We start from the raw sequence: 27,943 nt of genomic DNA, 5'->3' as shown, positions 1-27,943 counted from the left end.
GGACAGAATTCATTATTGCTTTTAGCTGTTTGGGCGGTGCAGCATCTGTCGGAGAACCTGAGACTACTTTACCAATGATTGTATTGAGTGTCTCTGGCGTCAGAGGGTCCAGATGGTCTAAGATGGGCACTCTGATTAAATTAGTAAGATGCTGACTATCTGTATCATTTTGGTTGGAGGGAAAGGTGTTATATATCGTCTCTATTTTTTCTTTAAAGAACGTTGTGAGTTTGTTACAGCGTTCCAGGGCTCCTTCTTTGGCAGGGGGTGTTTTTGTCGGATTAATCAGAGTTTTCGCTATTCGAAATATCTCTTTGGGAGAATTAGCGGCAGTGGCTATTTTTTCCTCATAAAATTTAGCCTGTGTTTCTTTTATCTCCTTTTTGTAGCTCCTGATAGCTTGTCTATATGTATCTTTTGTGTCTTTCGAGGGAGAAGCTCTCCAGGTTCTTTCAAGTCTACGGCATGTTTGTTTTAACAATCTTAGTTGAGGACTATACCATGGTGCAGTGTTTTTCCTGTCACATTTCTGTGTGATAACTTTCGGGAGAATGGAGTCTAACGTATTTTGGATCCAGATATTAAAGTTGGTATTTGCCTCTTCAATGTTGGTTCCTATTACAGGTTGAGTGGCTTTTAAAGAGGTTTGCCATTTATCCAAAGGTAGCTTACCCCACTTTCGGTCATACATTACATTGAGGGGAGGTGCCTCTCGCGTATTTTTAGTGACCCAGAACAGGGGAAATAAAAAATGGTCGGTCCACGGTAGAGGGATAGGGTCTCCTAAAGTAAGATTTTGCAGGTTACTGAATACAGGATCCAGTAAGTGGCCTTTCCCGTGAGTAGGAAGTGGGCATTTTAGGTCAAGACCTAAGGCCTGAAGGCCAGATAGGAGATTATTGGTGGTGGACAGAGAGACATCATCTAGATGAATATTAAAGTCTCCTAAAGTGGTGTAATTGGCCATGGCTATCACTTGTTCTGAGGCTAGATCAATCAATTTTGGAATGAAATCCTTGAGCGCCTCTGGGGGACGATATATCAGAGTGCCCGATAGTAGAAGATAGCTCTAGGGAAAAAATAAGGTTTTCTCCTTCTGTAAAGGTTGAAGGCAGGAGGCGACAGCTATACTTGCCCTTAAAAATAATGGCTAGCCCTCCACCTCTTCCTGTGCTGCGGTCTATTCTACAGATATTGTACCCTGGAGGTAGGGCGCGAACAATGTCTGGTTCATTTCCTGTTTGGAGCCAGGTTTCGGTCAGGAATATGGCATCCAATTCCAATTCTTCTATTAAAAGTCCTATTTCTGTGCAGTGTTTTGGCAAGGATCTACAATTTAGAAGTGCTAGATTGTAAAGTGTAGTGGACGTATGGTCTCTGTCCCGGTGGTCGTGCTTTTTAAAGTGCCTATGACACTGTTGGCATAATAAAGGATACTTTGCAGGGTCCAAGGTTTGTTGACATTTCGCCATCTCAGTAGGTCTTAACCGATATAATGTAGTTTTATCATAACTCATAGAGTTTTTGTCTAAACGACTAGGGGTAATGGCCCCTTGCCCCGTCCGGCCGCGGACAGGCGCAGGCAGGCAGGACTCTGGCACGACTCCGGCACAGGTCCGGCGCGTCCGCTGCGCGGAGGCATGACTGTGGCCTTTTATCTGCAGCTGGAGCACGTCACCGCGCTCGCCCACACCCAATATGGCCGCTGATTTGGGATCGGCTGCCTCAGTGAGTTAAAATGCTTTTTAATCAAGCAGAGACACGCAGGTTCAATAAACTCAGTATATATTTTAAAATAGGCAAGTATCACGAATATCGCGAAATATCACAAATTAAAAGGGAAAGAGAGACCTCCCGGCTGTTGCCTCAAGAGGGTGAAAATCGCACTTCGTGTCTACAAGTTCTCACCCCCACAGTTCTCAGTAACTGCGATTGTTTCTGGTTGGCTAACAGCAAGATATATACAAGTATATATTAGCTTCCAACAAAGGTTTATTTATGTACTTTATTTTCTGTAATTGTGAGACCTGTCATGCTACTGGAGGCCTCCTTAGAGCTCTATGGGTGGTATAACATGCAGATTTTGTTGCACAAGCTAATGCAGAGGAAGGACATGAGGTTGCCTAGCTCCCATGCCATGCAGATCTCTAACTGAATAATAAAAAGAGTGGTTAGAGACCTGAGAAAAAACAAGAAGGTCAAGCACCAGTCATGAAAGAGCAAACGCCGAGTCTGGTCTTAGGCATCTGATTTTTGGGTGCTGAAAAGTTGTGCATTGGCTTATAGAGGAAGTTTTTTTAAAGTTGTACTATAACTGTTTTACCGTCAGATCAGTAGTTCACAACATGACTCACAAAGTTGTCTGGCATCGATATTCAAATCCAAGAGTAGAGCTGATAAGCATAACACAGGAGGGGGCAAATCCAGCATCTCCTAGTTCGCAATCCCTCAAACAAAACAACCTTACCCTGGTTCAAGGCCTGATACGGCTGGGAGGGGGCAATCCAGCGGCTCCCAGCCCTTGTTTCGGTTTTCTTGATTTCTTTTTGTGTAGACACTCCGACTAAGCACTCAGCCGAGTGATAGCACTGGTTGATCTCTGTTTGGGGGCACGGAGGGTGCAGCTCCAAGCGTCTCACGGCACCCAACAAGAAATACTACACACCGCGGCTGGAATTCCCGCCGTCACTCAAGTTCTCGAGTACTTTCTCCAAAGCAGCGGAGTCAGGGCAGACAACATGGGTAAATTAAAGATCCAAGCAGCCCCCCGGGAACAAAGCTTCCGCGGCACTGCCAACTCCAAGGACGAAATCACGTGCAATGTTCTCAACCTCTCACACTGCTAAATGCTTTTCCTGGACCTCCCTCATACCGCTAAGCTTTACGGGAGATGTAGTCTTCCTCCATAAGGATGTGTGGCAGGCACCTACGTCAGATCCTGACAAGTATAATGTATCTCTTCACCTTATAGAAATAAAATCAGATTTTGAAACACTTTAACCTTCCCATTATAATAAAAACTTTGAGTTTTCATATTATTTTTTTATGAATATACAAAATATTTAATCATTTGCGTATTTGACGACTTCTTGTTTCTGTAACTTTGTGGATTGTTTTGAGATTCAAATAGTAGAAATTGCTTATGCAGAGGTCCCCAGAGGCGATGATTCAATGGAGGTCCACAGGAGTCTAAAAGTTTAAATCACTGTTTTACAGCTCTGTCCTTGCCTTCTCACCTAGATTACTCCTATGTTTATGTAAGGAATTCAAAACGTGTTGTTGTGTAAGTAATAACTAAAATAAACAATGTTTCCATCTTTCCTCTCCCCATGTCTCACTATGACAACAGTCCCTCTATCTGGGACTCCTTTCTCTTTTATTCTTCTAACCAGTTTAGCACCTTCTTGCCCACTTGCCTCAAACTCACTGCTTGTCTGCAGTCAAAAAGGGACAAGTACTAGCAAGAAGTCCATTCCTTCCAGAACACAGTATTTGTCTTTAGCAATGTCTGTGATCACTTATTTTTTTACTTCAACACACAGATAGCTGTCCTTCCAGGGTGAGTGTTTTTACATTTGTAAATGAAAACATCTATTATTCAAACACCTCACATGTGGGTGGTCTTGGTTCGCAGGCTTCCGAGATCAAAATGCCAGATGTCCAAAGCCAAAGAATTGGGGGAGATATGAGGATGTTTTTAATTTTGTTACAAATGAGGAATGTGATTAATCGGTAGCACATTTGTAACTCCTCCTTAGTCTATTTCTCCCCATTGTGTTGTCATATGGTTACTGCGTTTCTATATATTGTGTTAAGTTAGCATGAGTTTATTAAATGTTTAAACAACATATTTTCCTTCGGCTTCAGTTTGCACACGACACCTATTGTTATTGTAGCTTTCAACCTAGACGAAAGATGTGATTTATTTGAGAATAATATGTTATTGCTCTGATATCAGTCGTGCTTGGTACAACTGTCTGCACACTGAGAACTGCACCCTCTAAGATTAACCTAACACAAGGTTACTGAAAGCCTGATCCTCGCACTACATTAGATATAACACAAATAATGTTGCTGCCAACATTGGGCTCTACGCGGGTTTAAGATAGAGTTACAGGGAATGAATCGACACACTTGATGCTTCGCATGCAGAGAGCTGGTAGCTGTTGATGTGATCTACTCCTACTGAGAATTAGAGGTATGGGCCCGCCCTGCTAGAACCCAAATGAGACCTTCTTAGATATAATATAATATGCTAAATAGGGTGCCCGAAATATAGGTGATACAGATTACTATAGATTTTGCATTATAATATGCTATCACCGTTCGCTTATTATGGACTAGTGACTATGCTGCTAAATCTGGTTTTTATAATATGTATGTTGATATTATATAAGATACTGCGTTTGAGAACTTTGCATTGAAAAATAAACATTTCAAACTTGCACGTGTGTTCTTTGCCTCCCAGTTTCGGTTTGTAATGATTATATAACGAAAGAGTGTTCATGTGTTCCACGATACCTGAGGTACCCTAAGTTCATGTTCTGGATTGTCTAAGTCATTGGGAAGTTATTACTACAGATGAGACACTGTAGCTAGCTTGGTAAGGGGATTTCTGAAACTAAGGTGAGTTTTGGGTCACCCTAACTCACCCAGGTTCTAGATCTCTGTGCACAGTTCTGTGGGAGAACGGAAACCCTGCTACAGTGTGTCACACGGCACAAAGAGACAACCTCATCAATAAACACAACTTTCACAAAATAAAGCTCTAAGACTTAACATAGTCAAGTAAACTGTTTATTTGTAATTAAAAAATATTAAGTCAGTAGAATAAAAATTATATAACAACATTATTCAAGTAGATCACAGGTAGCTTGAATAATGTAAAGATTACATCTATAGTTAAAAGGAATGCTGTATATTGCATTCATCATCTAAAATACATCCGATGCAAAAATTTGCAAATGGCAACTAATAAAAAACAAAGTTGTGTGAAATAACTGGTAGATGAAAGGCTACGTTTCACATATCTGTGACCTGGGGGTAGATGTATCAAGCTTTTTTCTTGTCGCAAACGCTTCGATTCGCGAAATAGCCGCGTTTGCGACAAGAAAAATGGGAAATGAGGTGTATCATGCAAAAAGTTTGCAATATTAAGGAATCGCAAATTTTGCGATTCCTTAACATTCCGCAAGCATTTAAGAAATCGCAAATTGCGATTTCTTAAATGCTATGTATGAAACATTTCTTTTTAGCAAATTTTGGCTAAGAAATCGCACATTACCACCAACTTGTAGTTGGTGGTAATTTGCAAATTCTTTTACAAATGTACTTTATGCAATTTGTAAAGGTGCCATGTGACGCTCATACATGCCCTTAGGGCATGTATATGCGCCATATGGATATGTCATTTTCAGTGGTGCAGCAGGGTGTCCTTCAGACACCCCTGCACCCTTGAAATTATTCTCAATTTGCGATTAGCAAATTGCGAATCGCAAATTGAGAATAATTTCACAATCATTCCTATGGGCCTCCTGGCCCATAGAAATTAATGGGAATTTTTTTCTTATTTGCGATTAGAAATTTGCTAATCCCAAATAACGAATTTTAAGAAGTCGCTAAAAAATACGAATTTCTACATACATGCCATTTTGCAATTCCCAAATAGCGATTCCTTAAAAATCGCTATTTGGAAATCGCAAAAGGGTATGTTGATACATCTAGCCCCTGGTCTTTAAAATGATATTGCATCGGAGTTTGTGCTCCAGTTCTTATTCTTCTGTGTCCTAATGTTTGTTGGCAGAGGATGACACACCAATGCACAGTTTGCAAATAATATGCATAAATAATGTGTGTCTACAATTTCTCACCCCCACAGTTCTCAGTAACTGCAATTGTTTCTGGTTGGCTAACAGCAAGATATATACAAGTATATATTAGCTTCCAACAAAGGTTTATTTATGTACTTTATTTTCTGTAATTGTGAGACCTGTCATGCTTCTGGAGGCCTCCTTAGAGCTCTATGGGTGGTATAACATGCAGATTTTGTTGCACAAGCTAATGCAGAGGAAGGACATGAGGTTGCCTAGCTCCCATGCCATGCAGATCTCTAACTGAATAATAAAAAGAGTGGTTAGAGACCTGAGAAAAAACGAGAAGGTCAAGCACCAGTCATGAAAGAGCAAACGCCGAGTCTGGTCTTAGGCATCTGATTTTTGGGTGCTGAAAAGTTGTGCATTGGCTTATAGAGGAAGTTTTTTTAAAGTTGTACTATAACTGTCTTACCGGCAGATCAGTAGTTCACAACATGACTCACAAAGTTGTCCGGCATCGATATTCAAATCCAAGAGTAGAGCTGATAAGCATAACACAGGAGGGGGCAAATCCAGCATTTACTAGTTCGCAATCCCTCAAACAAAACAACCCTACCCTGGTTCAAGGCCTGATACGGCTGGGAGGGGGCAATCCAGCGGCTCCCAGCCCTTCTTTCGGTTTTCTTTTTTTTTTTGTGTAGACACTCCGACTAAGCACTCAGCCGAGTGATAGCACTGGTTGATCTCTGTTTGGGGGCACGGAGGGTGCAGCTCCAAGCGTCTCACGGCACCCAACAAGAAATACTACACACTGCGGCTGGAATTCCCGCCGTCACTCAAGTTCTCGAGTACTTTCTCCAAAGCAGCGGAGTCAGGGCAGACAACAAGGGTAAATCAAAGATCCAAGCAGCCCCGCGGGAACAAAGCGTCCGCGGCACTGCCAACTCCAAGGACGAAAACACGTGCAATGTTCTCAACCTCTCACACTGCTAAATGCTTTTCCTGGACCTCCCTCATACCGCTAAGCTTTACGGGAGATGTAGTCTTCCTCCATAAGGATGTGTGGCAGGCACCAACGTCAGATCCTGACAAGTATAATGTATCTCTTCACCTTATAGAAATAAAATCAGATTTTGAAACACTTTAACCTTCCCATTATAATAAAAACGTTGATTTTCATATTATTTTTTTATGAATTAAACAAAATATTGAATCATTTGTGTATTTGACGACTTCTTGTTTCTGTAACTTTGTGGATTGTTTTGAGATTCAAATAGTAGAAATTGCTTATGCAGAGGTCCCCAGAGGCGATGATTCAATGGAGGCCCACAGGAGTCTAAAGGTTTAAATCACTGTTCTACAGCTCTGTCCTTGCCTTCTCACCTAGATTACTCCTATGTTTATGTAAGGAATTTAAAACGTGTTGTTGTGTAAGTAATAACTAAAATAAACAATGTTTCCATCTTTCCTCTCCCCATGTCTCACTATGACAACAGTCCCTCTATCTGGGACTCCTTTCTCTTTTATTCTTCTAACCAGTTTAGCACCTTCTTGTCCACTTGCCTCAAACTCACTGCTTGTCTGCAGTCAAAAAGGGACAAGTACTAGCAAGAAGTCCATTCCTTCCAGAACACAGTCTTTAGCAATGTCTGTGATCACTTATTTATTTACTTCAACACACAGATAGCTGTCCTTCCAGGATGAGTGTTTTTACATTTGTAAATGAAAACATCTATTATTCAAACACCTCACATGTGGGTGGTCTTGGTTCGCAGGCTTCCGAGATCAAAATGCCAGATGTCCAAAGCCAAAGAATTGGGGGAGATATGAGGATGTTTTTAATTTTGTTACAAATGGGGAATGTGATTAATCGGTAGCACATTTGTAACTCCTCCTTAGTCTATTTCTCCCCATTGTGTGTCACACGGCACAAAGAGACAACCTCATCAATAAACACAACTTTCACAAAATAAAGCTCTAAGACTTAACATAGTCAAGTAAACTGTTTATTTGTAATTAAAAAATATTAAGTCAGTAGAATAAAAATTATATAACAACATTATTCAAGTAGATCACAGGTAGCTTGAATAATGTAAAGATTGCATCTTTGTTAAAAGGAATGCTGTATATTGCATTCATCATCTAAAATACATCTGATGCAAAAATTTGCAAATGGCAACTAATAAAAAACAAAGTTGTGTGAAATAACTGGTAGATGAAAGGCTACGTTTCACATATCTGTGACCTGGGGATAGATGTATCAAGCTTTTTTCTTGTCGCAAATGCTGCGATTCTCAAAATAGCCGTGTTTGCCACAAGAAAAACGGGAAATGAGGTGTATCATCCAAAAAGTTTGCAATATTAAGGAATCGCAAATTTTGCGATTCCTTAACATTCCGCAAGCATTTAAGAAATCGCAAATTGCGATTTCTTAAATGCTATGAATGAAACATTTCTTATTAGCAAATTTTGGCTACGAAATCGCACATTACCACCAACTTGTAGTTGGTGGTAATTTGCGAATTCTTTTACAAATGTACTTTATGCAATTTGTAAAGGTGCCATGTGACGCTCATACATGCCCTTAGGGCATGTATATGCGCCATATGCACACCTCATTTTCAGTGGTGCAGCAGGGTGTCCTTCAGACATCCCTGCACCCTTGAAATTATTCTCAATTTGCGATTAGCAAATTGCGAATCGCAAATTGAGAATAATTTCACAATCATTCCTATGGGCCTCCTGGCCCATAGAAATGAATGGGAAATTATTTCTTATTTGCGATTAGCAATTTGCTAATCGCAAATAACGAATTTTAAGAAGTCGCTAAAAAATACGAATTTCTACATACATGCCATTTTGCAATTCCCAAATAGCAATTCCTTAAAAATCGCTATTTGGAAATCGCAAAAGGGTATGTTGATACATCTAGCCCCTGGTCTTTAAAATGATATTGCATCTGAGTTTGTGCTCCAGTTCTTATTCTTCTGTGTCCTAATGTTTGTCGGCAGAGGATGACACACCAATGCACAGTTTGCAAATAATATGCATAAAAAATGTGTGTCTACAATTTCTCACCCCCACAGTTCTCAGTAACTGCGATTGTTTCTGGTTGGCTAACAGCAAGATATATACAAGTATATATTAGCTTCCAACAAAGGTTTATTTATGTACTTTATTTTCTGTAATTGTGAGACCTGTCATGCTACTGGAGGCCTCCTTAGAGCTCTATGGGTGGTATAACATGCAGATTTCTTTGCACAAGCTAATGCAGAGGAAGGACATGAGGTTGCCTAGCTCCCATGCCATGCACATCTCTAACTGAATAATAAAAAGAGTGGTTAGAGACCTGAGAAAAAACAAGAAGGTCAAGCACCAGTCATGAAAGAGCAAACGCCGAGTCTGGTCTTAGGCATCTGATTTTTGGGTGCTGAAAAGTTGTGCATTGGCTTATAGAGGAAGTTTTTTAAAGTTGTACTATAACTGTCTTACCGGCAGATCAGTAGTTCACAACATGACTCACAAAGTTGTCCGGCATCGATATTCAAATCCAAGAGTAGCGCTGATAAGCATAACACAGGAGGTGGCAAATCCAGCATCTCCTGGTTCGCAATCCCTCAAACAAAACAACCCTACCCTGGTTCAAGGCCTGATACGGCTGGGAGGGGGCAATCCAGCAGCTCCCAGCCCTTCTTTCGGTTTTCTTGATTTCTTTTTGTGTAGACACTCCGACTAAGCACTCAGCCGAGTGATAGCACTGGTTGACCTCTGTTTGGGGGCACGGAGGGTGCAGCTCCAAGCGTCTCACGGCACCCAACAAGAAATACTACACACCGCGGCTGGAATTCCCGCCGTCACTCAAGTTCTCGAGTACTTTCTCCAAAGCAGCGGAGTCAGGGCATACAACAAGGGTAAATCAAAGATCCAAGCAGCCCCGCGGGAACAAAGCGTCCGCGGCACTGCCAACTCCAAGGACGAAATCACGTGCAATATTCTCAACCTCTCACACTGCTAAATGCTTTTCCTGGACCTCCCTCATACCGCTAAGCTTTACGGGAGATGTAGTCTTCCTCCATAAGGATGTGTGGCAGGCACCTACGTCAGATCCTGACCAGTATAATGTATCTCTTCACCTTATAGAAATAAAATCAGATTTTGAAACACTTTAACCTTCCCATTATAATAAAAACTTTGATTTTCATATTATTTTTTTTATGAATTAAACAAAATATTTAATCTAAAGTGTATTTGACGACTTCTTGTTTCTGTAACTTTGCGAGTTGTTTTGAGATTCAAATAGTAGAAATTGCTTATGCAGAGGTCCCCAGAGGCGATGATTCAATGGAGGTCCACAGGAGTCTAAAGGTTTAAATCACTGTTCTAAGGCTCTGTCCTTGCCTTCTCACCTAGATTACTCCTATGTTTATGTAAGGAATTTAAAACGTGTTGTTTTGTAAGTAATAACTAAAATAAACAATGTTTCCATCTTTCCTCTCCCCATGTCTCACTATGACAACAGTCCCTCTATCTGGGACTCCTTTCTCTTTTATTCTTCTAACCAGTTTAGCACCTTCTTGTCCACTTGCCTCAAACTCACTGCTTGTCTGCAGTCAAAAAGGGACAAGTACTAGCAAGAAGTCCATTCCTTCCAGACCACAGTCTTTAGCAATGTCTGTGATCACTTATTTTTTTACTTCAACTCACAGATAGCTGTCCTTCCAGGATGAGTGTTTTTACATTTGTAAATAAAAACATCTATTATTCAAACACCTCACATGTGGGTGGTCTTGGTTCGCAGGCTTCCGAGATCAAAATGCCAGATGTCCAAAGCCAAAGAATTGGGGGAGATATGAGGATGTTTTTAATATTGTTACAAATGGGGAATGTGATTAATCGGTAGCACATTTGTAACTCCTCCTTAGTCTATTTCTCCCCATTGTGTGTCACACGGCACAAAGAGACAACCTCATCAATAAACACAACTTTCACAAAATAAAGCTCTAAGACTTAACATAGTCAAGTAAACTGTTTATTTGTAATTAAAAAAATATTAAGTCAGTAGAATAAAAATTATATAACAACATTATTCAAGTAGATCACAGGTAGCTTGAATAATGTAAAGATTGCATCTTAGTTAAAAGGAATGCTGTATATTGCATTCATCATCTAAAATACATCCGATGCAAAAATTTGCAAATGGCAACTAATAAAAAACAAAGTTGTGTGAAATAACTGGTAGATGAAAGGCTACGTTTCACATATTTGTGACCTGGGGGTAGATATATCAAGCTTTTTTCTTGTCGCAAACGCTGCAATTCGCAAAATAGCCGCGTTTGCGACAAGAAAAACGGGAAATGAGGTGTATCATGCAAAAAGTTTGCAATATTAAGGAATCGCAAATTTTGCGATTCCTTAACATTCCGCAAGCATTTAAGAAATCGCAAATTGTGATTTCTTAAATCCTTGAAATTATTCTCAATTTGCGATTTGCAAATTGCGAATCGCAAATTGAGAATAATTTCACAATCATTCCTATGGGTCTCCTGGCCCATAGAAATGAATGGGAAATTATTTCTTATTTGCGATTAGCAATTTGCTAATCGCAAATAACGAATTTTAAGAAGTCGCTAAAAAATAGCGAATTTCTACATACATGCAATTTTGCAATTCCCAAATAGCGTTTCCTTAAAAATCGCTATTTGGAAATCGCAAAAGGGTATGTTGATACATCTAGCCCCTGGTCTTTAAAATGATATTGCATCTGAGTTTGTGCTCCAGTTCTTATTCTTCTGTGTCCTAATGTTTGTTGGCAGAGGATGACACACCAATGCGCAGTTTGCAAATAATATGCATAAAAAATGTGTGTCTACAATTTCTCACACCCACATTTCTCAGTAACTGCAATTGTTTCTGGTTGGCTAACAGCAAGATATATACAAGTATAAATTAGCTTCCAACAAAGGTTTATTTATGTAGTTTATTTTCTGTAATTGTGAGACCTGTCATGCTACTGGAGGCCTCCTTAGAGCTCTATGGGTGGTATAACATGCAGATGTTGTTGCACAAGCTAATGCAGAGGAAGGACATGAGGTTGCCTAGCTCCCATGCCATGCAGATCTCTAACTGAATAATAAAAAGAGTGGTTAGAGACCTGAGAAAAAACAAGAAGGTCAAGCACCAGTCATGAAAGAGCAAACGCCGAGTCTGGTCTTAGGCATCTGATTTTTGGGTGCTGAAAAGTTGTGCATTGGCTTATAGAGGAAGTTTTTTTTAAAGTTGTACTTTTTATGTAGAATCAGTGTTGCTTCGAATCATTTGAATCTGATTTGCTGGTATTCAATGATGTTGTATTTGGAAACCTTCACACTTCTGGGCTGGTTAGGCTGGGTTATCTTGGAAAGATAACACAGCATGTGATCATGCAGTGACAACTGTTGAACCAGGCTCATTGTTTTCAACTGTAGCCTTTCTTTGTCAGGAAGCCGGGGGAGAACTTTACAGGCTTCTTTGATGTAATCATGGCATTTCACATTCAATATGATCCGGGCAACTTAAGTTGTGGCTCTCTGGAGTTTGATAGTGCCATTTTTTAAGTCTTAGATTGATAGAAGTGCAGTAGCCCTATTGCAAGGACGTATTCAACATTATTTTGTTAGCTAGTATCAGCAGAAGAAGGACTTAGGGAAGTTGGTGTGTGTGATGGAATGCTTTCTTGGTTACTGCATGATCTGTGGTATAAACAAGTGCTTTCAATCAAATATAACCTGAGAGCCTGTCTACGATGGAGTTAGAGGTTAGGAATCAGGAAGAGGAAAAGGGTGAGAGATGTACTAGTTCTAAGAGTAGCATCTGTTTTTAGAGATAGTCAACAAGTCTGAGGATGCCAGATCCTTCCACTAACATTGTGTACATTTGGTTATTAACTACATACATGATATAGCCGGTATGATGAAATGACAGTACGTGATGTGATAGCACCATATAGGTGGTAAACAGGATTTTTGAGAGGGCCGGTCCCAGTAGTACTACAACGGAAATGGTGACGTCAGAGCCTTTCTTGGTGTGATTCATCAGAAAACGGGTAAGCAATGCAAAAGTATATCTGCTGGCATCTGCATGTGTTCTTAATTGAATTGAAACTCTCCTTCACTATACTTAGAAAATGTTTCATTATATGTCAAGGCCGAAGCCTTAGATTATGCAAGTTTAAATCTAACTTACTAGCAGTGATGTCACCCTCATCAATTGTTTGAAATAACATTTCTTGAAAGTAGAATCTGAAGACCATTGCAACGCGTTATGGATTTCCTCCAAACGGAATCTCAGAGGCAAGGCCTTAGAGGCTATTGCCCACATGCATCAAAGTGAATTGCATTTGCAAACAGTACGAATCGCCGAAATCGGCCGTTTGCGAATGCAATTTATTGCTTTGGGATGCATCATCTTTAAAGTGTATTTTCGCTATTTTAGGAATCGCAAAATGCTTTGCGATTCCTTAAAAAAATCGCAATTTGTGCGAAACGCTTTTTTTTGCGAAAAAATTGTATGCATGAAAATTCGCTAAATAAAATAAGACGAAGACAAACCTGGTGGTATTTTCCTCCAGATTACACAATGCAGGTGCAATCCATCAAGAGTGCATATAAGGTGCCCCAGAAAGCATCAAACTGTTTTTCACAATGGCAGCACTCTTTTTTTGGCGCGTAGACAGAGGTTGAGAGCTGCAGCAGGATGGAGGAGAAGGATTATTCAGGAGAGAATTTTCAGAGTGCACATTACCTTACTAGGGCAGACAGAAGCAGAAATCTATGATGTATAGGCTTAATGCTCATTTAATTGATGAATTGGACCCAATCTTGCAGAGACAAACACGCAGGACACAAGCCATACCAACCCATGTTCAGGTATTATGTTCACTACACCTCCTTGCCTCTGGGTCATTTCAGGGTGTAATAGCCATTGCTGGTGGTGTCTCCCAGAGTTCCCTTTCAAGATTTTTTAGTATTAAATCTTTTTTATTGAGCAGCAAAGGAAAACATTGCAACAAGCACCGCGACCGGAATTTGCAGCGGCACAAAGCGGTTGAGAACAATTCAATAGTGTACACATGGGTAAACAAGGCTTCAAATGTGAGCGTTAACACAGCAAGCCGCCTACAACCCATCTGGGCCGGCCGCATCTTAAGGGCTAAAAGACAGGTGCATGCTGCAGTGGTTATGTGACAAGAGGAAAAAAGAAAGGAAAGAAAAAAGAAACACCAACTTCTGCCCCCCACCCTCTTCCCGCAACCACCCCCCTCCTTGTCCACTGAGCAAAGAAATAGCCTATAAGGCGGTGCCTCGCTAGTAGGTGCCATGGGTTGCGGCGCCATCCGGAGACTTACGCTTACGTGGCTGCGCTTTAGGTTCCGTAAGCGGAGTATCTGCTAGGCGCAGCAATCGTAAGTATCGGGGGCAGCTCAGTTCACGGAATTCACCCGTTAGCAGGGACAGGAATGGTCGCCAAAGCGCTGCAAATTCGTCTCCCTTCCCTGCCTTTGCCAGTGACAATTTCTCCATCCCTAGGACCGCCCACAGTTTATGCAGCCACCCTATTTGTAGGGGAGGCTGGGACGCTCTCCAGTGCGCTACAATGTTTTGCACCGCTGCCCCTAGTGCGATCGCAATAAGTCTCCCCCTCCTAGATTTCAGGGGGTACATCAAGGCGTTGGGAAGGCCAAGCAGGACATAGGCAGGGAATCTGGGAAGTTGAGTATCTAAGTGTGCATCTATCAAGTCCAGGATTGAGGTCCAATAGGGTTGTAGACGGTCGCAGCCCCAAAGTAAGTGTTCCAGTGTTCCAAGCTTCCGCACCCCCTCCAACAGCGGTCGCTAACTCGGGGGTCCCATCTATGTAAGCGTTCAGGCGTGTGGTACCAGTAGGTGGCCACCTTGGTAATAGTTTCGGTGAGGCCTGTGTGGTAGGCTGAGTGTCTGGCTCTGTGATAAACCCCTTCCCACTCCTTGCGTGTGAGTTGTCTCCCCAAGTCCTTCTCCCACCTGGCCCTCCCTGCGTTATAAGTGTATATGTTGGTGAGGAGTAAGTGTCGATATAGATCTGAGATCAATTTTTTATCAGAAGTACGGGTCAGTAGCCACTTCTCGTACGGGGTGAGAAAACGCTGTGCTCCCGGCCTGACCGACGGTTGTAAGACCCAGTGGCGGACCTGCAGATAGGGCAAGCGATCCGTTTCTGGTATTCCGTAGTCCTCTCTCACCTTCTGAAAGGGAAGAATGCCATTAAGGTCAAACATGTGTCCCAAATCCCTACATGGTGTAGCCCACCATTTCACGAACTCCCGGGGGTCAAGGCCGGGGGAGAAGTCGGGGTTGTCGAAGAGCGGCGTCATCGGGGAGGGGAAGGAGGTGAGCTCCCGCTTAACGACCACCCTGTCCCACACATCCAGAACGGTGCTGGTGACTAGCGAGGCATAGAGGTTGGGAGGTCTATGGCAGCGTGGCAAGAACGGGACACCTTGGAGCGTCCGACCAGCCACCGCCTGGTCTTGAAAAAGCCAGTGTTTGCTAGACTCCAGTTGGTGCCACTCCACCAGGGTGCAAAGCTGGGTCGCCTGAAAGTATAGGGTGAGGTCAGGCCCTCCCACCACGCCATGTTCGGGGGGGAGTATAGCGATCGTATGCTTAAACCGTGGGCGGCGACCGTTCCAGACGAAACGCGCCAGGTCCGATTGTGTCTTCTGGAGCCATCCTGCCGGAGGGCGGAGAGGAAGAGTCTGAAACACATAAAGGGCTTGTTGCAGCAAGGTCATTTTGACGGCCGCTATACGACCCAGCCATGACAATGTGAGATGTTTCCATCTCCTGAGGTCGTCGCGAAGACGGGAGCTAAGCCTAGCATAATTGGCGTCGGCGGTGGCCCGCACCGTTGGGGCTAACAAGACCCCTAAGTAGGGAATGGTAGATGTCGACCACTGCAGGTCAAACTCAGCTTTGGCATCTGCCAGCACATCCGGCGACAGTGATATATATTCAGTGCCTCCGATTTCTCCACATTGATCTTGAAACCTGATGCTAACGCAAAAGTGTGGAGCTCAGTAAAGAGCGCTCGGAGGGATTGCAGCGGGTTAGTCAGGGACAGTAAAATGTTGTTGGCATAGAGACTAATCGTGTGTGTGTCCCCGCCGAACGGGATGCCCGTGATGATATGGTGTTGCCTAACACGGGGTGCCAACGGCTCCATATAGAGCGCGAACAGAAGGGGTGAGAGCGGGCACCCCTGTCTGGTCCCCCTTTCGATTGGGAAACGTGGAGAGGTGTGCCCATTAACCCGGACTGCCGCGTTTGGCTGACGATAACAGTTAAATATACGGTTGCGGAGGGTTTCTCCCAGCCCGAACTGCTGCAGCACTAAATCTAGGTATGGCCAGTCCACCCTGTCGAATGCCTTCTCTGCATCGATAGTGAGGAGCATGCAGCCCAGCTTCGTCCGTGACCCGGCCTCGATAAGGTGGAGGACTCGCCTGGTGTTGTCACTGGTCTGCCATTGTGGGATGAAGCCCGCTTGGTCGGGTTCCACCAGTTGCTGCATGTAAGGTGCCAGTCTGCTAGCAAGGATGCCTGTGTACAGTTTCAGGTCGATGTTCAATAGGGATATTGGCCTGTAGGAGCCACATCTGGTGGGGTCTCGTCCGGACTTGGGAATCACCAAGATTGCTGCTTCCAGCAGATCTGGGGGGATGGCACCAGGCTGGTCGAAGGTGTTAAAGAGGTCTCTCAGCAGTGGGGCCACCTGTGGGCAGAAGGTTTTATAAAAGGCCGCTGTGTACCCGTCTGGGCCTGGCGACTTCCCCAACTTAAGGCGGGAAATGGCCGATATTACCTCTTCCAGACCAATGGGCCGGTCGAGGCTGGTCGAGGAACGTTTGTTGTGCTTCATTCAGGGAGGGCAGGGTCGCTCCCTGCAGATAGTCATGGCCGTTTTGCCGGTCGAGGCTGTCCGCCGCGTATAGTTTAGTGTAATAGTCTCCGGAGGCCACGGCAGTGGTTGCGTCCTCCGTGATGGGGGCACCGCGTTCGGGCTGGAGGGTTCGGACATGCTGCTTTTGTCGCTGCTCTCGCAATCTGCTCGCTAACAGTTTCCCGCAGTGGTCTCCCCCTGTGTAGTACGCGTGCTTGAGGCGCATGGCGGCATATTCCGCCACATCCTGATCTAAGGCTGCCAACATTTTCCGCTCCGCACACAGCTGACGCCACGCCCGGGCCGCCCCCGTGCGGTGGTGCATCCGTTCCAGTTCCGCCACCCGTTGGGTGAGTTCGGCTCGTTTCTGCGTGCGTTCCCTATTATTCGCCGTGGCGACGGAGATAAATTCACCGCGGAGGACTGCTTTGAGGGCTGCCCATTGGGTGGCTTCGGTGGTGTCATCATTGGCGTTGTGAGTGAGGAACTGGGCCATCGCTGTTTTAATCCGTTCCAGTGTGGTCGGGCTCTGTAGAAGGCCATCCCGCAGTCACCAGTGCCGCTGTGGGCTGGGAGAGGTTGGGACAAGAAAGGACGCCACCACTGGCGAGTGATCGGACAGTGAGGCCGGGAGAATCTCTACCTCTTGTGACTGAAGCACCAGTTGGGAGGAGCACAGGAGGTAATCAAGTCTTGAATAGGTTTTGTGAGCTGCGGAATAGTAAGTGTATGCTGTGTCTTGTGGGTGTGAGTGTCTCCACAGGTCGGTCAGATTCAGCTCCGAGAGGTGAGCGCGCCCTGCAGCTGAAAGCGCCCCCACCTGACCAGACCGCTGGCCGGAGCGGTCCTCAGTGTTGTGAAAGACTAGGTTAAGGTCACACCCGAGTAGTAAGTGTGGGCGCGTGGTAGCAGTGGCAGCTTCCAGTGCAGTGTGCAAAAATTTCTCTTGGCCTTCATTGGGGGCATATATGGTACCCACTAACAGTGTCTGTCCCGCCACTAGGAACTGATGGACCAGCAATCTACCCTTAATCTCAGCTTCCTTCTGCAGAACCCGCCCCTCAAAGGATTTAGCCACTAGGATCGCCACCCCGGCTACTTTTTTGTTTGTGGACGAGAAAAACTGCCAGGGAAAGGATCGGGACTTAAGTCTGTGTTGATCTTTGGGCAACAGGTGTGTTTCCTGCAGGAGGCAGATGTCCGCCTTCTAGTGTTCCAGGAGGGACAGGACCGCCTTGCGCTTAATAGGGTTGTTGAGCCCTCTCACGTTAAGGGAGAGGACAGTCAAGGAGCGTGTCATTCTAATTGATCAATCGGGCTGGCTGTGCGCCGCACCCGGCATGCAGTAGTGAGGCGTGCTGCCACGTCTGTATCGCGCTGTGGTCCGCGCGCGCTGGCCAAAGCAACTCAGGAGCGGACTCAGAAGTCTGTGGACAAGGTGACCCCCCCAACCTCCCCCGTACCCCCCTCAACCCCAACGCCCCCCCAACACCCATCGTGCCCTCCCCACTCCCCCAACCCCACCCCACCCAACTTCAAGCAACCAACTGGTGAAAATTGTCCCAGGTCCAGTCATCAGTCCGGCTGGGCCTGTGGTAAAGTGTGGAAAACAAACTCTTTTCATAGTCTCGGCCCATCAGGACAGAGTCCAGGTCCGTAGAGTGTCCAAATGGGGGTGAACATGGCAGCGGCCGACTCGATGGCCCCCCGGCCCCTCCCCCGGGAACGGAGCTGTAACATTTGAGAAAATCCCTTAGCAAAAACATCTTGCTGCTTGGCTGCTGTGTTGTTTGCCACCTCTTACACAGCCGCCTCTCGTTCCTGAGCAGCCAGTGGGTCAGGCTTCGGAAGAGGCCTAGACGATCGCCTTCCTCGCACAGTCTGCCAGCTGGCTCCATGGCGTCTCATGGGCCCATCTGTCGATCGATGCGGGGAGGTCTCCCTCGCACCAGCTTCCTCCGGTAGGTCAATGTCTAGCACCGCACACGTGTCTCTGAGCGATCTGAGCTGATGGAGTGTTCCTTTCCATTTGAAAATGAGACGAAACGGGTGAACCCACGTGTATGGCACTCCCTTGTCTCTCAAGAAGTCCGTAGCTACCCTGAAGGTTTTCCGCTTCTGCAGGGTGATGGCGGAGAGATCTTGGAAGAGGGCCACCGAATCTCCCCGGAAGGTGATCTGTTGTTTCGAGCGGGCCTCCCTCAAGATGCGTTCCTTCAAAGGGAAGTCAGGGAGGAATGCCAGTATGTCCGGTGGAGGGGCCTGTGCGCGACGTACCGGTCCGACCCTGTGCGCGCGGTCAATACGGATGTCGAACTCGCTGGACTCTCCCAGAACCTCCCGGAATAGCTCCTGTAGATAGGTGACAATGCTGTTCCCCTCCGATTTCAACGGAACCCCCCGAACTCGTATGTTGTTCCTCCGGGAATGGTTCTCGAGATCTTCCAAGTGTGCTTGTAAGTCCACTTGTTGATCTTGAAGACGTATTATCTCCTGCTGCAGCCTCTCCACCTCCATGCTGCGAGTCTGATCCGCATCCTCCACCGCCACAACGCGTTCCCCTAGGCCATCTATGTCTCGGTGTAGTTCTCGCTGTTCCCCCGCCAGTTCCTGCTTCAGGGCCTGGAAATCGTCCCTCAGAGTGTTGAAGAGGGAGGCAAGGAAGGCTTTCGTGATGGGAGCCGTTTTGTCATCTTGGCTGGGGGCAGTTGTTGGTGTCTTAGGGGGTGACGGCACCGGGGCTTTCTCCCCTTTCGCGGTATTTTTGTGAAGCAAGTCTACGATGTTGAGGCTTCCTTTGCGTCCTCCGGTGGCCATGATGGCGGTACGCAAGGGCCGAATGATCTCCTACGTGGCCACAGGCAGCGTCTCCGCGGAGCCAGGGACAAGGACTGGCAGGCCTGGGAGCCCGATCGGGGGCTCAGGGGGCAGCGCAGCAAGGTTGCTGGGTGGTCAGTACGCGTCTTTGTCTGCCCCGTCGGGTCCAGAGTCGGTCAGCGCGGGTCCAGATCCGCCGTAACCCTCCGGTATGGGCCCAAAGCTTCGTAGCTCCATCTGGTTGAGGTGCAGGGCGGCGGCCGCCACCGGGCGGTAGTATTCTCCTCAGGTGGGCACAGAAGAAGGGTGTCTGTTATGCCTACGTGCCCTGTATGTTCAAGTGATTGGCTCGGTAGGGTGTGCGCGGTGTCTAGGGACCGGACCGCGGGCACAGCGAGCACGCAGAGGCCCCAGGCGCCGCAGCCGGGTGTCTAGGGGCCAGTCACGGCGGGAGCCCCATGGGCCGGCCACCGCCCCCTGATGCAGGATGGCGATGGTCCCCCCTCTCGCACGATGCAGCCGGAGCGCACCCCTTTCCTTTAGTCTGCCAAGTTCGGAACCCCGTGCCCAGTGGAAGCAGTTCGGCTATCAGAGGGGGTGCGCTCCTCACCTGTGGATGCCTGGGGTGCTTTCACCGGTGTCTCCCGTCCTCCGGCCAGACCCGGGGGCCTCTCAGGGCCAAGGCACTAGACCTCCGTGTTCTCCCCTACCCCAGGCGCCGGGGCTTTGCCGCCGCTCACCAGGCCCGGTGCCCCAGTCCCCGGCAAATGGGCTCTCAGTTTCTCCAGGCTCTTGAGCTGAAGCCCGGTCACCGCTCCCTCGCGGACCAGGCCCGGAGCCGGGGGCTCGATTGCCGCTGCAGCCCGCCCGGCCGCCACCAGACATCCCCCGCAGCACGTTCGGGCCGCTCCTCCGCAGTCCAAAGGTGTACCTGCCCAGCTGTTGTCTCGGCCCCTGCGGCGTGTGTTCAGGTGCTCCCGGCCCCTTCAGGCAGCCCGCCGCTCCCGCCACTCGTGACCCAGGGGCTTCAGAGCTACTCCAGAAGCCAGGCCTCATCCGCCGCCATCATTCCGCTTGTCACTGCCTCCGCCGACAGCGCTGCACAGAGCGGTAATCCGACAGCACCGGAGCTAGTGCTGCACCTCCGGTCGCCGCCTCGGAAACTTTTCAGGGGTTAAAGCTCGCTATTTGAGGGCGATACTGGGTTCAGGGCCGGGGAGCCTCGCCAGGCACGTCCGCTCAGGCTGCCATCTTAGCCACTTCCCCTTTCAAGATTTTTTTATGCTTTTCTGAATGCCATGTTGTAAAGGATAAGGCATCACATTAAATTTCCAAATACACAACAGGAATTGCTAAAAACCAAGGTAGATTTCTACAACATGGCACATTTTTCACATGTCATTGGCTGTGTAGATGGCACACATGTTCCCATTTGCTGACCTTCTGAAAATGAGTACATTTTCCGCAACAGGAAAAGTTACCATTCTCTCAACATACAAGCAATTTGCAATTCCAAAACTATCATCACAGACTTAGTGGCAAGTTACCCTGGAAGTGCCCATGACTCCTATATTTTTAGACACAGTGCCATCCACACACGACTGCTTGCTGGTGATTTTGGAGATGGATATTTGCTTGGTAATTATACATTTCCTAATTTTTACATATCCCTGTGCCTTCTAGACACATGTTACTCATGCATTGTATCTGTTATTACTTCTTAGGTGACAGTGCCTATGCAGTGAGGTCATACATATTAACACCTTATCTCAATCCAGCAACAAGAAAAGAGCAGCAGTACAACCATGCTCACATAGCAACCCGCAATGTGATAGAGAGAACCTTTGGTGTGCTGAAATCTAGGTTCCGGATACTACATAAGACTGGTGGAGCTTTACAATATCGTCCTGAAATTTGTTGTAAAATAGTTGCTGCATGTGCAATGTTGCACAACTTAGCCACTAGAAGAGGCATTGAACTGGATTTGGATGATGTACTACCTCAAAATGATAATCAGCCTCAACAACCACATGCAAGATTACATGGACCGGACAAAGCAGAGGGTAGAAGGAGAAGGGCAGAGATAACACAACATTACTTTTAACAAAGGTAAGAAATACACAAGACATTCAGGTACTTGACTGTAAACTGTTTATTGCACAGAAATTAAAGTATATGCAGTTTTCTCTAAAAATGTTAATGCTTTTAGATCAAATAGTACGTTTCATCGCCTTTACTTTGAAGCTGAAAGCAATGCTTTTTAAATCAGATGGTCATCTTTTTGACAAAAATTTAACTTCTAAGGTACCATATTATTTTTTACGTCCATGCACCCCTAATGCTTTGCCTGTACTTATCATATTGCCCATAGGCATGTCGCTTGATGTGTCTTTTTTCCTGTTGCTACGGCGTGCCGCAGATAACACTGGGTCAATTATGCCACTGACATTTCTGCCAACATCACTACCCCCAATTTGTGGCTGGTTTGCAGGTGCTGCATCTATTTGTATTCTTTCTACAACATTATGGAGTGTCCCCATTCCCCTGGCAATCTCTCCACAAATGTGTTTCATTTCCAGTTGCATGGCAACTGTCTGCTTGCAGAGTTGAGCAGTAGTGCTTGAAAGCCGAGAGATTCCCCTGGTGTGACCCTGCATGCAGGTCATTGATCTAAGATGCCTCTTAGCACTTCCCCCTTGCTGTGACTGTATTACTATGCACAGTGTTTCCAAAGATGTTGCAATGTGGTCAAGCGTATCTGATGTTGTTCTATGTCCTTTCTCAATGACATTTGCCATGTATTTAATACTGTTGTGCATTGCACCAATCTCTTTGTCTATGTGACCAAGTTTTCCCTTCATGACTCTAATATCTTTGCCTTGTAGGCGCTGAACTATAAGAATTTTATCCTCAACACCACTGCCGATGCTGCTCTCCTCTACAGCTCTTCCTCTTTGTGACGCATGTGACCAGCGCCTATAAAACTGTTGGAGTCTATTACGCCTGCTCTGCATTGGGTTAGAGGTTACTGGTGTTTCAACAGTCTGCAGTTCTGGGACATTTACATTTGGAGTTTCATCACTATCAGACTGCTGTAGTTGACGCACTCTGTGTCTTTGACTTCTTTCCAAAATTGAGGTTGATGAAGTTGCAGCATTTGACTCATCTGTGTCTTGTCCATCTTGAGTATTAAACTCTGTAAATTCATTTTCAATTATTTCTTGTTGTGTATCTATGATTGAAATAGTGCAAACAGTGTGTTACTATCAAATTTGCACTACTTGATTATTTTTCCAAAATTGATTTTCAAATAAAAATCACTTGCTGCGTGGCTACTTTGGTCTCCTAACATGCTATCATTCATTTTTTGAAAATTTGCTGATCAATTGCATATTAAATTTAAAAAAACTACAACTCCCATAATGCACTGCTTCATGACTTAAAATGGTTAATTTACAGGTTTTTTAAATGTACAATAACTACTAGATGAGAGCATTGAAAAATAAGCAGCACCAAGATAATTTTAAGGCCTCTTTCAATCACTTTTCACATTTTAAAAAACATTTTCAAATTATCTTACCTAAAGAAGGTCCAACAGGCTCTGAGGTATCGATGTGAATTACTCCAACAACTGCCTCAGTTAAAATTGTTCCTTTAACCATGTCTTCCAGGGGGGTAATGGGCCTATCCCTGGGGGTTACTCCACCAGTCCTTTTGGCAGACTTCATCCTGGTTGCTATTCTTTCCTTGGCACGACTGTGCAGGTCATACCAGCGTTTCTGTAAGTTGTTTATATCACGATGTGCAACACCCACAGCATTCACCTTTGCTTGGATAGCAAGCCAGAGATTCCTTTTCCCTGCTTCAGGCACCTTCAAAGATTGTTTTCCAAAAAGTTGGTCCTGCCTCGTAGTGACCTCCTCAATAAGTATTTCCAGGTCCTGGTCACTGAATTTAATTTTTCTTTTCCTGGCTTGGAGTTCTGCTTCAGAATTTTCAGTAGCCATTTCTCTAGAAGCTGCAGACACACACACTGCTGCTGGTCCTCCAGGCTGAGATCCAACTTCCAACTGCCAAACCTCCAATTCAAACCTGGGAGCAGCTGTGTGCAATTACTCTCCTGCCTTCCTGGTTGTAATCTCATTGTGATTCAGCATGTGTGCATTGTCGCAATTTGCGAATTCGCAAAATACGAATTTGCAAATAAGAATTCGCAAAAATCATGCGATTCGGTAAAAATTGCGATTTTTACCGAATCGCTAAAAAATTGTGAAAAAAATCATGCATACCAAATTGCGATCCCCTATTTGCGATTCCTTAAAAATCACAAATAAGGAATCGCAATTTGATACGTTGATGCATGTGCCCGTATAACCCTTTAGTGGAGTGCGCCCCAGCCATGAATGTATCTATGCCTGCCTCCTCCATGACCCCTCGCACCCATTGTGCAATGATGGAGAACAAGACTGGTTTAAGCAATTGTTTATGGAAAGAAATAGTTGTGCCGTACCTGGAGGGCTCAATTTCTCTGTCATAGCTTCATACGCTCTGAGTAACCTCACCACACAGATCTTGGGGCGCGAGGGAAAAGGTGGGTATTCTATCAACCTTGTATGGGATTTGTGTTTCTGGAAACAGTAAAGGATATCCCTTCCGGCGTAAACATTGGGGCAGACAGAGATGTTGAATTCCAATAGCCCGACGCCTAGGACATACTGTTTCGGGTCAAGGGCATCACGTTTTCATATGTATTTTGTCCTTGGGACAAATAGGACCAACCCCCTGCAGCACAAACCCTTTGGCTGCCAGTTTGCAGTACCACATTATGGATCAGGGAAGGGCACTGTCTGCAGTGAAGGTAATATTTTCATCCAAAAGTTAATGCTTTTCAAACTTGTATTGATGGGTCATTAATTGAAAGCCTTTATTATTAGGGTGAGCGCTCTAAGTAAATGTTGTAAGTTCCAGCTGCACCACTGTCAGTGGGTCCAGTATAAAAATGTGTACACATGTTTTCAAAGTTTAAAAATATGAGGCTATGCATGATGCTCCCAGAAGGCTCTCTGATTTGATACAAATATTTGCAGAAGCTTGAAAGCAAGATTGATGATTCTTTGCTATCAAAATAAAAAGTTCATTAAAAAAAATGAAAGCAGAAAAAAAACATTTTGCTAAACTACTGTTAAATTTCAGGTAACATTTCTTTGCAGCATAATTTAGTAACGTGTTGATGCACAATAGTATTTCCCAATAATATTCGTAATGGAACATTAGTGTAACCAGTTTCAATAAGATTATGGGGAACAAAAATAAACGAGCATCAGATAAGCAAGTAGGTCTGAAATTGGGGGGCTGAGCTTGCTCGCGACCAAGATGGCCACTTGAGCTGAGTGCTCCATAACACCAACAAACTATCCAACATATATACGGCAACTACAGTGCAAGAGACTTCTGAGAGCCAGGGCCCCGGGCATCCGAGACCCGCAGCAACAAGTTCATGTTCCTCCGATCTTCGAGCAGCCTTCCTTGACAGAGATAGGAGCCCCGCCACTACAGACCTGGATAGGCCACAATCCCCGGTCTAAAGTTGCTGCGGGGGGCGGAGCGCTCCTGACGATTACGCTGCGAGGGAGCCCGATGCGTACATGATGCGCCTCATTTTGCCGATGCCCCACTGACCTGCTGCCCCACGCGGTGCCCCGCGGCATGGGGCTGCTGAGTACCGGCGGCCTCTAGACCCACAACGCACTACGTGTGAGGACTCTGCTGCGCTGTATCAGCTCCACATCGGAAGCCTGCGACGGACAGGGGCGTGGCTCCTGGATTGGAGCCGTCTGAAATGTGTTGCCCCTTCTCGATCTCCTGGGTGCGCTGCGGACATCCCTCGTGTCTGTGGTGGCGCCTTCTGTAGCGGCGTGCTGCAGGGGCCCGGAGAGAGCTGCCTCGACGGGCAGATAGGAGCTGCCATCTTGGGGCCTGAAGATCGCTGATGCTCTTTGGTGTGGCCTGGAAGGTAAGAGACCTAAAGGGACAGCATCTTTAGAGTCCCCGGTGGCTGTCTCGCTGTGGCGGTACGATGCGCCTTGAGTGGTGCCTGCTGGCCTACTAATGGGAGCCTGAAGTGGGGATACTCCTCAGAAACTGCTAGCTGCCATCTAGGGGCACGACTCTCTGCCTGAATACTTGCCTGCAGGGAGCATTGCCAGGTCTGACTGGCTTCTTCTCCTGGGCTGCTCTGATCTACTGAATGCAAACAGCTGCAGACCCTGGGTCCCTCTTGGTCCTACGTTAGTGCTGGCGTGCCCTGGGGGTTCGAGGCTACATATACCGACCTGGCTTGTTGGCTGGGACCGAATCTTCCTATGGTCAACACCGCTGGAGAGTTCGGCTAGTTGAATGATATTGGCACCGACAAGTGTCTCTGTGGTCCTGGGGCCTTGTGCGGGGGGCTTGCAACTGCTCTGGAGAGAGCGTCCACTGTGTGGTACGGGTGGTAGCTACCCCCGGACTAAAGGGGCACCTGGATCCCTTCTTCCAGACGCTTACAGCACAGATTGTTTTGCTGTACCAGTGGAGGTGCGGACCTCATTGAGTGGGCGCGACTTGACTATCTCCTCCCTGGGAGTCCCCAGTGGCCAGGATGGGCAGAGTTGACAGGGCGCAAATGAAGCTGTCGTTCGAACAGAAGAGGTCAAAGTCCCAGGACGCATCCACTAAAGATGCCGCCAGAATGCAGAAGCAGCCAGTAGATGAGTTGCGACACGATATCCGTGGCATGCTGGTAGCAATGGAAAAGGGTCTGCAGAATGGTATCTCGTCCCTTGGCACTAAGTTGGACGCTTTATCCTACAGAATGGACTGCATGGCCAAAAGACTGGACAAACACGCTGAGAGGCTGGACATGTCTGAGCGAAGGCTGACGGAGGTGGAGGAAGACCACCTTAGATACTGAACATAAACAACTGGGCAGGATGCTGTGTGTCAGGCAGGACAAAACAGAGGACTTAGAGGCACGCTCTCGGCGCTGTAACCTTCTGATCACGGGACTGCTGGAGACAACTCATACAGGCAACATGGAACTCTTCATAGAGAAGCTTCTGAAAACTCTGCTAGGCGAGGACTCTTTCTCTGCCATGTTTGTTGTGGAAAGGGCCCATCGTTCTCTGGGGCCTCGGCCACCCCCATGGGCGCCTCCTCGACCGATTATTGCAAAACTACTCAACTAATCGTGATCAGGATGTGGCGCTGAAGCTGGCTAGGGAGAAGCTCCCATTGGGATCTGAGGGTTCTACAATCTCTCTGTTCCCAGACTTTATGATACGGGTCCAGGAAGCGCGCCAACAGTTTGCGCCAATGAAAAAGCAGCTCTGGGAACTTGGTGTGGATTATGCTATGTTATATCCAGCGAAACTGCGTGTCAACAGACAAGGTCGATCACACATCTTCACTGACCCGAAGGCCCTCCAGAAGGCCCTAAGAGACTGGTCGAGAGAAGAGCATCGCAGTCCGGAGCGGCTACTACTTGTTTTGCCATTGTGCAACATTCCGTCCATCATCTTGTTTGTTTTGCTGTTCACCCTATGTGGGAAGGGTATGCCCAGACGTGGGTCCCTTGCTCACTACTCCACTGGAGTCAAGCTATCCTGGCTGAAGACGGCTGATAGTCAGAAACCAGTCCTAGGATGCTTGATTCCGGTCCAGCGAAGACATGGCTTGGCAGTTCGGGCTGGACTGTTCCCATGAGGCACAGGGTCAAGACTGATTTGCATATGGCCATGTCTGAACTGGGGTGGCTTGGTGAGCAAAATAACAATGGATTAAACCCAGATCTGTGACTGGGGGTGAATGTTTTGCCATTGTGCAACATTCCGTCCATCATCTTGTTTGTTTTGCTGTTCACCCTATGTGGGAAGGGTATGCCGAGACGTGGGTCCCTTGCTCACTACGCCACTGGAGTCAAGCTTTCCTGGCTGAGAACGGCTGATAGCCAGAAACCGGTCCTAGGATGCTTGATTCCGGTCCAGGGAAGACATGGCTTGGCAGTTCGGGCTGGACTGTTCCCATGAGGCACAGGGTCAAGACTGATTTGCATATGGCCATGTCTGAACTGGGGTGGCTTGGTGAGCAAAATAACGATGGATTAAACCCAGATCTGTGACTGGGGGTGAATATTTTGCCATTGTACAACATTCCGTCCATCATCTTGTTTGTTTTGCTGTTCACCCTATGTGGGAAGGGTATGCCGAGACGTGGGTCCCTTGCTCACTACGCCACTGGAGTCAAGCTACCCTGGCTGAAGACGGATGATAGCCAGAAACCGGCCCTAGGATGCTTGATTCCGGTCCAGGGAAGACATG

General features: G+C 46.2%; 1 protein-coding gene across 1 annotated transcript; it reads right to left on the bottom strand.

Annotated features, from left to right (window-relative positions):
- Positions 1-21,898: 21,898 nt before the first annotated feature.
- LOC147707998 (uncharacterized) lies at positions 21,899-23,248 on the bottom strand. The gene is made up of 2 exons (XM_086925275.1): positions 23,167-23,248; positions 21,899-22,818 (listed from the first exon to the last, which is right to left on the bottom strand). Exons 1-2 carry the CDS (start codon positions 23,246-23,248, stop codon positions 21,899-21,901), a joined length of 1,002 nt encoding a protein of 333 aa, XP_086781401.1.
- Between the last annotated feature and the right edge of the window lie 4,695 nt (positions 23,249-27,943).

The sequence above is a fragment of the Lissotriton vulgaris genome, chromosome 6 (genome assembly GCF_964263255.1).
Source record: "Lissotriton vulgaris chromosome 6, aLisVul1.2, whole genome shotgun sequence".
Classification (NCBI taxonomy): Eukaryota; Metazoa; Chordata; class Amphibia; order Caudata; family Salamandridae; genus Lissotriton; species Lissotriton vulgaris.
Note: the sequence above shows the minus strand (reverse complement) of the source record. Positions and strands in the feature narration are given on the sequence as shown.

Coding starts and splice junctions, on each gene's coding strand:
- LOC147707998 (XM_086925275.1), bottom strand. CDS start 23,248: ATGGTTAAAGGAACAATTTTAACTGAGGCAGTTGTTGGAGTAATTCAC. Junction 22,819..23,166: donor GCCTGTTGGACCTTCTTTAG/GTAAGATAATTT, acceptor TTTCAATCATAG/ATACACAACAAGAAATAATT.